This window comes from Anser anser (genome assembly GCF_964211835.1).
Source record: "Anser anser genome assembly, chromosome: 2".
Taxonomy (NCBI): domain Eukaryota; kingdom Metazoa; phylum Chordata; class Aves; order Anseriformes; family Anatidae; genus Anser; species Anser anser.
Window position 1 is genome coordinate 8,795,483 of NC_139721.1, and position 12,040 is coordinate 8,807,522.

The window sequence follows — 12,040 nt, forward strand, 5'->3', positions numbered from 1 at the left end:
TGCAGCAAGGGATTTCAGAGATATGATCATGTAAGAAGTGGATTGGTAAAGCTAGTAGGCTAATTCCTTCAGTACTAAAAGCATATACACATTATTAAAATATAGGATTTGTAATTAAATCCAAAACAGTGCTGAACATCAAGGGTAGCATTCAGCTAATTTACACAGTAAACATTTCCATAGAATAGAATCATAGAATAGTTTGGGTTGGTAGGGACCTTAAAGATCACCTGCCATGGGCAGGGCTGCTACCCACTAGATCAGGTTGCCCAGAATCCTGTTCTACCTGGCGTTGAACACCTCCAGGGATGGGGCATCCACAGCTTCTCTGGGCAACGTGTTCCAGGGCCTCACCACCCTCAGTGTAAATAATTTCTTCTTTATATTTAATCTAAATCTCCTCTCTTTTAGTTTAAAGCCATTACGCCTTGTCCTATCACTACACTCCCTGATAAAGAGTCCCTCCCCAGCTTTTCTGTAAGCCCCCGTTAGGTATTGGAAGAATTAAAATAGAATGGAGTAGAGTAGAGTAGAGTAGAATAGAATGGAGTAGAGTAGAGTAGAATAGAACAGAGTAGAGTAGCGTAGAGTAGCGTAGCGTAGCGTAGCATAGCGTAGCGTAGCGCAGAGTAGAATAGAATAGAATAGAATAGAATAGAATAGAATAGAATAGAATAGAATAGAATAGAATAGAATAGAATAGTTCAGTTGGAGAGGACCTTCAGAGACCATCTAGTCCAATTGCCTGACCTCTTCAGGACTAACCAGAAGTTAAAGCACATTAGTGAGGACAGGCATGGGGCATCAACCACCTCTCTAGGACACCTCTTCCAGTGTTTGACCACCCTCACATCGGAATGAGTCACTAGAAGTTTTCCTTACAGATCTACAGAAGAAATTGTCTCTGTAGGTACATCTGACCAGCTTGAGCTGTCTACTTAAAAGCAAGATGAGTTGTACATTAGAAGCATATGTTTCTCTCTATTAACTGTAAGTCTACTTGAGGAATTTGATTGCTGATGTCCACAGTGAGTCCTATTATATATGTCACTATAGGTGATGATACTATCAAAGATCAAGACTCCATCAATGTAACAGTTAGCTTGAGGAACATATATAATAGCAAAAAGCTATAAAAAAATCAAATTAATATTGCATGTAAGTATATACTCAAGAAAATTCTTGCAGACAGATTGTGATGTAATGGCAAGGGTCTTCACATAGGACAAAAAATTGCTAAAATGATGGCAGATGCAAATACTGTTTGACCTGCCTATGATGTATCTAGTCCTCATGACAGCTTCAAAAGAACTGCTAAGTTTTGGAATAAATTATAAGCAAATTACTATGTGATCTGCTCCTAAAATTTGAAGGAAGATATGCTGAACAGGATACATGACAAGAACCTATATATGGTGAGAATATAAAAGTTCTCAACTAGGTCTGCATTATGTGGACTTCATATGAAAGCAGTTATGGAAGAAACATTCAAAGAATATGAAACATTAAAAGAAATCAAAATTTATCAACAAAACAATCTGTGATGTTCATCCAAGAAGCATTAGTTTAATGATCTAGCATGGTCATAAATTACTTGTTCTTTCCTGGAAGAAATATGTATTGTTTTTGGAGTACTCTTTAATAACTCAAAATAGTGTGATTTGAAAATATGAGTGTTAAATGTGATTCCCAATAGAAGAACATTTATTACCAAGAATAGCATATTAGTTGTGACAGTGACAAAAGAGCACCGCCATTTGGTGGTCTATAACTCATACAACAAAATAATCAAGATTTTAGGAGTAATACTGCAAATAGGTATAATTTAATGGTCTGTGAAAAAATATGTAAAATGATAGCAAGGTTAATTTTGAAAACTGAAGAAGTGAATTAAGACCCTCATTTAGCATATCTAAATTACAATCTAGAGGTACAGACTGCCACCTGTTGAAATGCTGTTATTAGAAAGTTTAGGCTTAATAGGACTCAATTTTCATTGCTATACCTTGACTTTTACTGCATTTCTTTCTTCTAACCCTTAATGCTATATGTCTCTTGGATGGTATCATTATAACTGTGAGTAAGTTTCAGATTCCCTTTCTGCCCATTGATTTCCCAGGTCACTGTTAGCCTCTTCTCTGCACATCCTCTGTGATTTCAGCACTGTTTCTTTTACTGTGATTTGCCCCTTATGATTTTACAGTCAGACTCAACCACGGTGTTGCCTCTAAACTATGACATTAGACAGTACAGACTCAGTTATTGTCCTGTTTCCATGGGACTGTATAGGCTCAGTGATGGTCAAGCAAGTCTGAGTTTTTCTGATCACTAGGCCATCACCATATGAGCAAAAAAAAAAAAAAAAAAAAAAAAAAAGGTATAGGTGGCAGTTGGTGAAGGTGAACCTTGTTGCCATCTTTGCTGAGCAACAGAGAATGGAAAATAAATAAATAAATAAATAAATACACATGTAACATCTTCTATAAAAAGGACTTAGGAATAGTTCTGGACTTTGTAAACACCAAGATCTGAAAGAAACAGGACAGGCTGCAGGGAAGCGATGGGTTGCATAGCATCAATGGAGATTAAAATTCACAATGTGCTCTGAACATGGTCATCATTTCAGATGCTAAATGAGGACTGCTGAGATGTGATTCGATTAACTTGCAGTGGGTGTTTATCCTTCAGAAGCAGTGAGGTAGGAGGATATCTGATGCTTCCAAGACGGATTACAATTACGTGTCCCAGCACAGCCTTTTCATCACTGCACCCCAGATTACTGCAGGAAGGAGCAGCAGCCTGGCTTTGTGGGCTGTGAGTTTTGGGGAGGCTGTGGTTCCTGCCCAGAAGTTGCATCTCAGCAGGCACACTGCTGGGCTGCATTCAGAAAATTTTTACAGACGGGGGGTTAAACCATGTCCCCTGCTGGGATTCACCCTTGAAATCACTCATGGTGACTTGTGATCTCCAGTCTCACCCTCCCACCCTCGTTTTCCTTTTTTATCCTCCACGATCTGTTGTTTTTGAAGGTGGGCTCTCACTTGGAGCAGCAGAACCTGCAGCGTGGGCTGTGCTGCACAGAGTGATTAAGCAAGAAGTGCCCCTGGCCCATTCACGCCAATATTTGTGGTTTGTTGTTGTTGTTTTTTAGTGAGCAAGAACAAGCTTTTTAACCACTGCGAGATTCATTTTCTTGCACATCAAATACAGGGGTACAATCACCTGAACGCCACCTGCAATGTGTTTGTGTCATGGGGACGTAAAACAGGAACGAGCAGGATCTGTCTGGTCTATGGAGCACCGATACCCTCTAGTGGTAAAACCGCGGGCATTTTTAGGCAGAAGATTATTTAATTGAATGATAGAATCACAGAATGGTTTGGGTTGGAAGGGACCTTAAAGATCATCTAGTTCCAACCGCCCTGCCATGGGCAGGGATGCCACCCACTAGATCAGGTTCTCTACTGAATTATCTTCTGTATTGCTTTTGGACAAAAATCTGCACATCATCTTTATGTGACAGTACTGTTCTATTTCATGATACCGTAAATTCATGTCTTAAGTAGCTGATGATGTAATTTCCTTGGACTGTTTTCAGTGTTATTTGCCTTTCATTAAATCATTTAAGTGATACTTGTGAGCTGATGGGTGACTGAATTTCCACATGGTGTAAAGAAATGGCTGTAATGGAAACCATCATGTAGCTCAAGCTCAAGCTTTCAAATGAAGAATCAGTGATGGTGCCACTGTAATGGCTGTAATTTGGCAAATCATAGCTGATTTATAGCTGATTGAAGGAATCACATTTTCTAGGTTGAGTTCTCACCATTTTGCTCAGGGGGGTGTAGGGTATTTGGCTTGTGGGTCTTGATCAATTTCAAGATGAGGACAGCAAGTTATGGTGTGACAAAGCGAGTGTGACAAGAACATCGCAGAGGTCCTAAGTTAACTGCTTAAAGCCTTGATTATGGCATGTGTGTCACTGCAGATTAATGGCAAAATACGTATTTTGGACTGTTTCCTACCAAAACCATAATCCTTGCTCTAGAGCATGGCTCGTGAGTGGGAGAAGGCAAAACTTGTCAAAGAAATCCAGAATCAGTTACCTTGAGCAAATCCATTTAGGTCAGTTCTAACCTTGCTCAAAATGGCTGATCTGAAATTTTCCAGGTGATTATCCTGGCATAGGAAACTTCAGTCTGAACAAGGCTCAAGGCTAGGAAAGTGGCAGCAATGTAATCTTTCAGGGTTTGCTGTGAGGTGTTTCACTGCTGCCCGTTCCTTGCATGAAGGCACTAATTAATGGTGTTTAGAGGAAATGCCTCCCCAAAAGGCAGGGAGAGATACCTGGAGCTTGCCTCTCTCCTTCTGTTCCATCTGCAGAAACTCTGTAAATTGTCAGAGTATGCTCTCTTAGCCCTAGGTTTCCCCATACACAAAGGAAACAAATCCCCAAGACAGTTTAGAGGACATACATCTCTGAGCTGAGCCTCCTTTCCATATGGCCATCATTCCCCCAGCCTCCAAGCCCCAGACTATGGACTCTGGACATTTCACCCAGCGAAAGAAAGCAGGGATTTATTCAGCAAGAAATGAAATGACACTTTAGGTATCAGATTGAAATTCAGAACAGGGATTACACACATTTAGTTCAAGTCTTAACAAGTTTTGTTGTTGTTGTTGTTGTTGTTGGTTTGGTTTGGTTTTTCCACCCCCTGGATGATTTCAATGCTTAATGCCTACCATTTCTTTGATGATTCCTAGTCAAGGATCCAGAGCTTTTACAGAGACATCCTTCCAATTTATTCACTAAGCTCTGAAATATTTCCATGGCCACCTGCCCCTCTGTTCCTGTGGATCAGGTTTTGGAACATGTTCAAATGCCCATGATCTGGGTACATAAAGTACTAGAGTATGAGCTTCCCCCACTCTGCTTCACAGCAATCACTTACGAGACTCCCTTGATTTTTCTTACTTCTTTATGTATAAAACATTTTAAATAGCTTGAACCTGGGAATAGTTTTATAAAGCAGATCAACGTGACTTTAGATTGGACTAGATTGGATTTACCAGCTGTGGGAGTTAAATTTTCTGACAGATCTCTGTGTTCTAGGGCCTCACAGACAACAGTGCAGGGGCAGTGATTTATCACGTACTGGGTTTACTGGAGAGCAGAACTTTGCCCTCTCTATTGTTTCTTTTTCAAGCCTTTTCATCTTTTCATCTACATAAAAATGAGTGCAAAAAGAGAAGGAAAAAGAAAAGCAGTGTTATTTTCAAGGGAAGGTTTGTCCCAGTGCTGCATTTTATTGAAGCATTTACTGTTTCTCAGGTCTCAGCATGTGCCAAGTAGATTTATTTCTCTGTAACTGCAGTGCCTTTTTATGAAGCACACAGCACATCAGCTTGGAATAGACCTCCTGAGTATTACATATCATATAATCCTGTCCGAAAATGCAATATTATCTATTTTCTTTGTGAAGAATGCAACAGAGTTAATTAATGTGTGTGTTTTGGGGGGCTATTCTGATTTAGGAACTTCTCATGATTTTGCCATGACTTCCAAGTTCCCCTTGATCTTCGTGAGAGCTCATCCCACTGCTCACCCGAGGAGAAGGAGACACCTCCTGAAGGCCTTTATCTAGGACTTTGTAGGCAATATCTCCCATGCAAATACAGAGCAATAGCAATGCCCTGTTTTCTTCTTTTTTTCACTCCAGGTTTCTGATTGTCTTGGGGTGTTTGATCTTAGCTGTCCTGACAACTTTCAAGGAATATGAAACTGTTTCAGGAGACTGGCTCCTCTTGTTGGTAAGTAGTCTGTGGCCAGTGCATCACCCTGCTAATGTCCTTCAGTGCAAATCTGTTCCTTCAGCAGTGATGAAAATTCGCTCTGCATGCAGTAAAATGTCTTCCGTCGGTCCTGACACAGAGACTGTACCCTTATATACTGGAGAATATATAAGGGTACAGAGAATATATGTGTACAGTTTACACTGAACGAGTAAAAATGAAGAAAGGCAGGAGGAAAAACACAAGCCTGAAACTTTTAAATAATGAATTTTCAGCAGGTACCCAACAGTTCTCTCACTGAAGGACCAATAAATTTCCCATTGACCAGGCCAGAACTGAGTATTTTTGAAAAAACATTTTTTGGGGATCTCTCAATAATTTTTATTTATTCTATAATATTCTGTAAATCACAGCATCTCTTTCAGAGGAGTTTGTCAGAATTGGACTTAAACTCATGCCTGATAGTAGCATAACTGAAATTGTTGCCAGCAGTGTCTCTGTTTACTATCCATGAAAGAGAGAAAATGGATTTGAAGAAAATTTATTCCTGTCTCTTGAGTTTCCAGTGTGCTTATTTTATAAATGCTAGAATTCACAGTCAATATCATTTTTATATTCCTCCCACTTGGCAAAAGGAGAAAAAAATAGGAAAAGCCCACTAAGTATAAAAATGACATATTAATTGTTTTATAAAAGTTACCCTAACAAATTTCCCCTGCTCCCATGGCTATCATGAAATAGAGAGCAGTCTGCCTCACTTAGTCTGGTCTTGTAGAAAAGCATCCCTAGGGGAACTGCCCAGCAACAGTAGTTCTGGGATCTCAGTTTCCATCTCCCCTTGTACCCCAGAGACATGTAGGTGTGGATAAGAATTAAACACCAAGAGGCTTCAAAGGTGATTTCCACTTGCATGTTCCTTCTCAAAAAGTACCCGTATGAAAACACCTTCATCCCCTAGGGTATGTGAATCTCGCTCTTGGTCCCTGTTACCCTGCTCTGACCTAACTATTCACATTTGAGAAAGCCTGAAACAATTTTTCTTCTCCTCTGCCTGCTTTCACATGGCTTTCAGTGATTTTTCCGAAGCACCCAGCAACTGTGGGTATAAGTATTATGGCAAATCCCCCTTTCTTCCTTGTAAGCTATTCAGAGGCCCCACAATGCCCTTGGGCCATCTCCACTGAGCACCTCAGAGAAGTTCTCTCATTCCCAGTTTCTCTTGACACTTAAAAGAGTTGAAAATATCCCCATCCCTTAAGCATCCCATAAGAAAATCCTATTTTTCTGTGCATGATAAACTTAAGGGGGTAATATATGCCTTAAATTTGTCTTATATATACCTTTATTATTGCCTTAAATATGACCATGTGAATATACTTGCTCCTGTCCCTATCTCTCTACCCATAGCTGCATGCTGGTGGGTAACTGGGTGTAGGTGTGCAGTGCACAGGGAGCTTTCCAGTCACATGTGTTCTTATTTCATACGGAATGGGAAGTTTTTTTGTTTGTTTGTGTTTTTTGTTTGTTTGTTTGTCTGTTTGTTTGGTTGGTTGGTTTTTGTTTTGAAGTAATGACCCTTCTGTCAGGGTGGGGTATGCACTTCAGTATTTACCCAACAGCAGAGGCACATCCTTTACACAGATCATTTATCAGGTTGTAAAGCTATGTTCCACTTTGTCTTGACCCTCATCAATCTATATTCTCTTTCCTACTTCCTTCCTTCCTCTCTCTCTCTCTCTCAACACTTGCACCTCCTCTTCTTGCTTCAGCTATCTCCATGTGTGCAGGGTCACTGCAAATTTGTTGCGAGTATAACGATCTCATTTGTATCTTTAATACAGGAAACTTTTGCCATTTTCATCTTCGGAGCAGAGTTTGCCTTAAGAATCTGGGCTGCTGGGTGTTGCTGTCGCTACAAAGGATGGAGGGGGAGACTCAAATTTGCCAGAAAGCCTCTGTGCATGCTGGGTAGGCATACACCCTCTACTACTGTTTTCCTCATTATGTCCTTTTACTTCTGAGCCAGGTTGGGAGGGTGTACAAGAACTGGTGAATGGCAATTAAAAAAAAAAACACACTGAAATCACCCCAGCCCTTTGTGCTAAGAGCTGTGTCCGGCATGGAGTGCTTGTTTGAAGTATCTGGCAATAACAATTCATTCAAGAGGCTCTTGGGTGGCAGGCCAATGTGAGCAAATGGATACGTCTACCCTTCAAATGTATATTGGACTGTGCACTTAGTCACATGGTCTAAACTTTTGGGTAGACCTGTGCGGTGCCAGGAGTCGGACTTGATGATCCTTATGGGTCCCTTCCAACTCGGGATACTCTATGATTCTATGATTCTATGTTCCTTGTCCAGAGCCCAACGGCTTTTTTCTTTAGTCCCAAAATATACAATATCTGCCTTCAGTTTCAAAGCCTGTCAGATCCCAACCCTGTGCCATCTTCCCCAGCCCCTTTTCATACTCACTTTTTGTGTTTTACCTTCGTAATATTGGTCTACATTTGCGAAAAGGTTTCTTTGTGATTTCTCCCATGTTATCCTTCAAGCTTGGAGGGCACCACATACAGCTATCCATAAAACTACTCATTACTCACCTCTTAATCTTCTAAAACTCCCCATTGTGTCCACAAACCAACTAGCCAACATACAGGATTTCACCCTGTCCTGAGCACCTGTCATGCACACCCACATTCATTCATTTTTTCCAGGACTCCCTTATTTTTATATATCTTTTTAATGCTATTCAGGCCAACTAACTTATTGGTCATTATTTGTGCATCACATAGCACTCTCATGACCTGTGGTGCTGCAGTTATACAAATACATACCATCCTCTTACCCTTTCCCTTTTGTTCATCTTGTAGGTCTAGATGATAGAGAAAATTGGAACAAATTTTCTTCGTGCATCTGTGATAGCTTGAAATGGATGGTGCATAAAAATGGCACCTTTGTATAAATACTTGTATTTCTAAGAGCGTTGTGAGAGCAGTAGGGCTGGTGTGAGCAAGTGGGATTGACATTACCTCGTGCCTTCTCAACAAAAGTGCCATCTCACTCTGAGAATGAATCTGCGTTGGGATCTGAGTAAAGAACAGAAAAGACCCCACTGGATTTATTAATGTCATCTCTTCATTTGTTATTGGCACAAGTTTGTTTTGAGAGTAATTGAAAGTGAATAAATCTGAAATCCATCTGGTGCCACTTTTTTGGCTGGAAATAAAATATGAAGACAATTTAAAGAATGAGTGCCCAGAGAACGTTTGAAGTCTTTTGATACCACTTTTTACTTGTACATGTATAAGATCAAAAAGTGGGAGGAAACAAGAGGGGAAAAAAAAACCAACAGCAACAAAAAAAAAACAACAGCAACAACAACCACCAAAAAGAAACAACGTGATTTGCATTTCAGACCTCTTCAGTTGATCAGTGAATTGGCACTGAGTACTTACAAAATTTTTAATGGGAAAACTCAGCCAAGAGAATACTAGACGCGCCATCAAAAACTGAATTTCTTATCTGCTGACCTATAAGTCTGTGTTCACTATGGCCTTCCAGGGAGGACATAAGATTTTTTTTTTTTTTTTTTGGCCAACATTATAATACGGTTTTTGTGCATCCCTAAGCTAGCTCAGCCAGTGTCTCAAGTCCAGTTCATTGATCTGTAAATAGATTACAAGGCTCTCTGGTGGGTTCTGTTCATGACTCCGACTGTGCTGCAGGTGCAGATATCTGTTTAATTGGCATGAGGAGGCATTTTGAGGCAGCTTTAAGATTCGCCTAGCGAAATTTGCAGCACAGCCACATGGGATTAAGAAGTGGGTGATGGGGCCACTTTTATTGGCAGGCTTTGTTGTTCTTTTCACCTTGCAGATATCTTTGTGCTGATTGCTTCAGTGCCAGTGGTTGCTGTTGGGAACCAGGGCAATGTTCTGGCCACATCTCTCAGAAGCCTCCGCTTCCTTCAGATCCTAAGGATGCTCCGAATGGACAGGCGGGGTGGCACATGGAAGCTCTTGGGATCGGCCATTTGTGCACATAGCAAAGTAAGTGAGGAGTTTGAAGGACTCACCTGCATCTTGGGGGAGAGATGTTGAAGTGGAAGAGAGGGGAAGCACAGGTGCAGCAATGCCTTGGGATTATTTCTAGCACAAGCTTTTGTTTCACCTTTTCAGCTTTATTCCCTCTTCCATTCTATGAACCATTTCTGTTGTCCTCTACTCAATAGTGGTGTTGGGAAGTGACAAGACTGAGTGTTCATTCCCATGCTCATTACAACAGGAATTTTGTCATGACACAGAATAAGAGGAAGGACATCCTTTTAATGGCAAAGTATGTTGAAATCTTTGGCAGAAACGCCTCCGTAGTTGCAACGTATTTTCAGTGGCTTCACAGGCTTGCCTGATCAACAGATGGAGCAGGACTCCAGAAGGTTGGAAAGAGGCTGGCTAGCAGAAATGTGGTTTCAGAAGGAGCTACTGGTATAATTTCTCTTTGGAAACATGGGTCAGACAATACAAAGATGCACATAGTGTGAATCCAGACAGACAGGATTTCTAAAATCATCTTTCCTCAGTCTAACTTGATGCTATAGTCAGACATTCTGTCTCACACCCGACAGATACATTGTGCTCTTGCATTTTCACCAAACACTATTACAAGTTAAAAACTATCTGCATAAAAAGCCTGTAGATGAGATTTCTCATCTGCACTGGGTGTAGAAAAACTGCATATAGTCTGTGCTACATAATGTTTTTTCTTATCCATGAATGACATTCCTGACATTTTAGTTTTTGTTTTTTTTTTTTTTTTAATTAAAATGCCAGCTGGCACAGCATAATTAGGCTTTGCGTCTTTGTAGTGGCTGATAGGGATACCCTGCTCCGTTTCAAACCAACTTCTGTTTCTTCCCTGTACAAACTTGCTACAAGGCAGGTGGCACATAAACACTTATGTCAAAAATGTTTCTCAGGAAACTGAGATCATAGAAGAAATATACGTGCCAAAGACATTGTCTAGAAATGTTTAAGGCTTCACAGTGTGGGATTTTTTTCCAATTGTTCCTCATTTATTCGCCATCACCACCCTTTGGATCTCAGCTGAATGAGAGAGATAAGAAAAGGTTGAGATAAATTTGCTTCACTGGAAGACAGTAAAGAAACAATTTTGATAACAAGGATAGCTAACAAATTACATTCTGTGGTTGCACACCGGAAATCAGCAAAGAAGTTGACTTATCTCAAGACTCAATTATGAAATTCTCAGCTACAACAGTTTCTTTGGTAAGAGCCATTCTCAGAAGATGAAAGAAAGTGGAATATTGATTTTTAGCTGCTTGTGAAAACCTTCTGCTCTGTTTCAGACATTTCTGGGATTGTAATTTGGTTCACCGAGTCTCCCACCTCGATGAGATTAGCCACACACTCCACTGTAGTCAGTTCCTCCAAAACAAGGTCAGGTTTTGTTTTAACACCAGCATTTTTAAAGGTGTGTTCTTATTGCATCATTCCAGGCTGAAAACATACCTTGAAATCTGCTTTAATATGCCTAAAGAGAGGGAACTGTATTCTGCAGCCTTGACACTCTGGAGGTGGAAATTGGGCAGAACTGTTGATTGGCCAGACAAGACAAATCCAGCCTGGGGGCAGTAGGAATGGGGATGACTGTTAAAAGCAAAGAAGACTCAAGGTCAGGGACGGAACCCTGCGGGACCCTGTGCCATAGTGCAGCTGAACTTTTAACCCAGCTTTACACAGAACTGCAACTTTGCCAGCAAGTGCTGAGCCAGGCTGATCATGGACTGTGACCAAGCCAGCAGTGACAGCTCTGCTGCTATCTCCAGTGCTTCTCTCCTCTTCTGACGTTTACTCTGCCAGTGTGGGTACTGAGTCTGTTTTCAACCCCTCCATTGTCCATCTGTTTCATTTGCAGGAACTCATCACTGCTTGGTACATCGGGTTCCTGACGCTCATCCTATCCTCGTTTCTTGTTTATCTGGTTGAAAAAGATGTGCCTGAAAAGGATGCTAATGGCGTGGAGATGAAGGAAGAGTTTGAAACCTATGCAGATGCATTGTGGTGGGGGCTGGTAAGTGACTCCAAAAATACCCTATGTTCTTAAAAACTTTGTATATAATAAGAGATGATGTTAGGGTCAACAGTATAAGTGCTGCTGAATTTGGGTGAATGTTATTGGTATAACATTACCAATAGTAAGGATACCCCTAAAGCCAATTGTCAGAATT

General features: G+C 40.7%; 1 protein-coding gene across 3 annotated transcripts in view; it reads left to right on the top strand.

Annotated features, from left to right (window-relative positions):
- The window catches only part of KCNQ3 (potassium voltage-gated channel subfamily Q member 3), a 197,958-nt gene that overhangs the window by 155,209 nt on the left and 30,709 nt on the right, over positions 1–12,040 (top strand). For all 3 annotated transcript variants that reach the window (XM_083826419.1, XM_083826420.1, XM_083826421.1), the window contains exons 2-5: positions 5,721–5,811; positions 7,635–7,761; positions 9,670–9,842; positions 11,728–11,883. In XM_083826419.1, the coding sequence (XP_083682545.1) occupies positions 5,721–5,811; positions 7,635–7,761; positions 9,670–9,842; positions 11,728–11,883 (547 nt within the window). The remainder of the gene's footprint in view (positions 1–5,720; positions 5,812–7,634; positions 7,762–9,669; positions 9,843–11,727; positions 11,884–12,040) is intronic.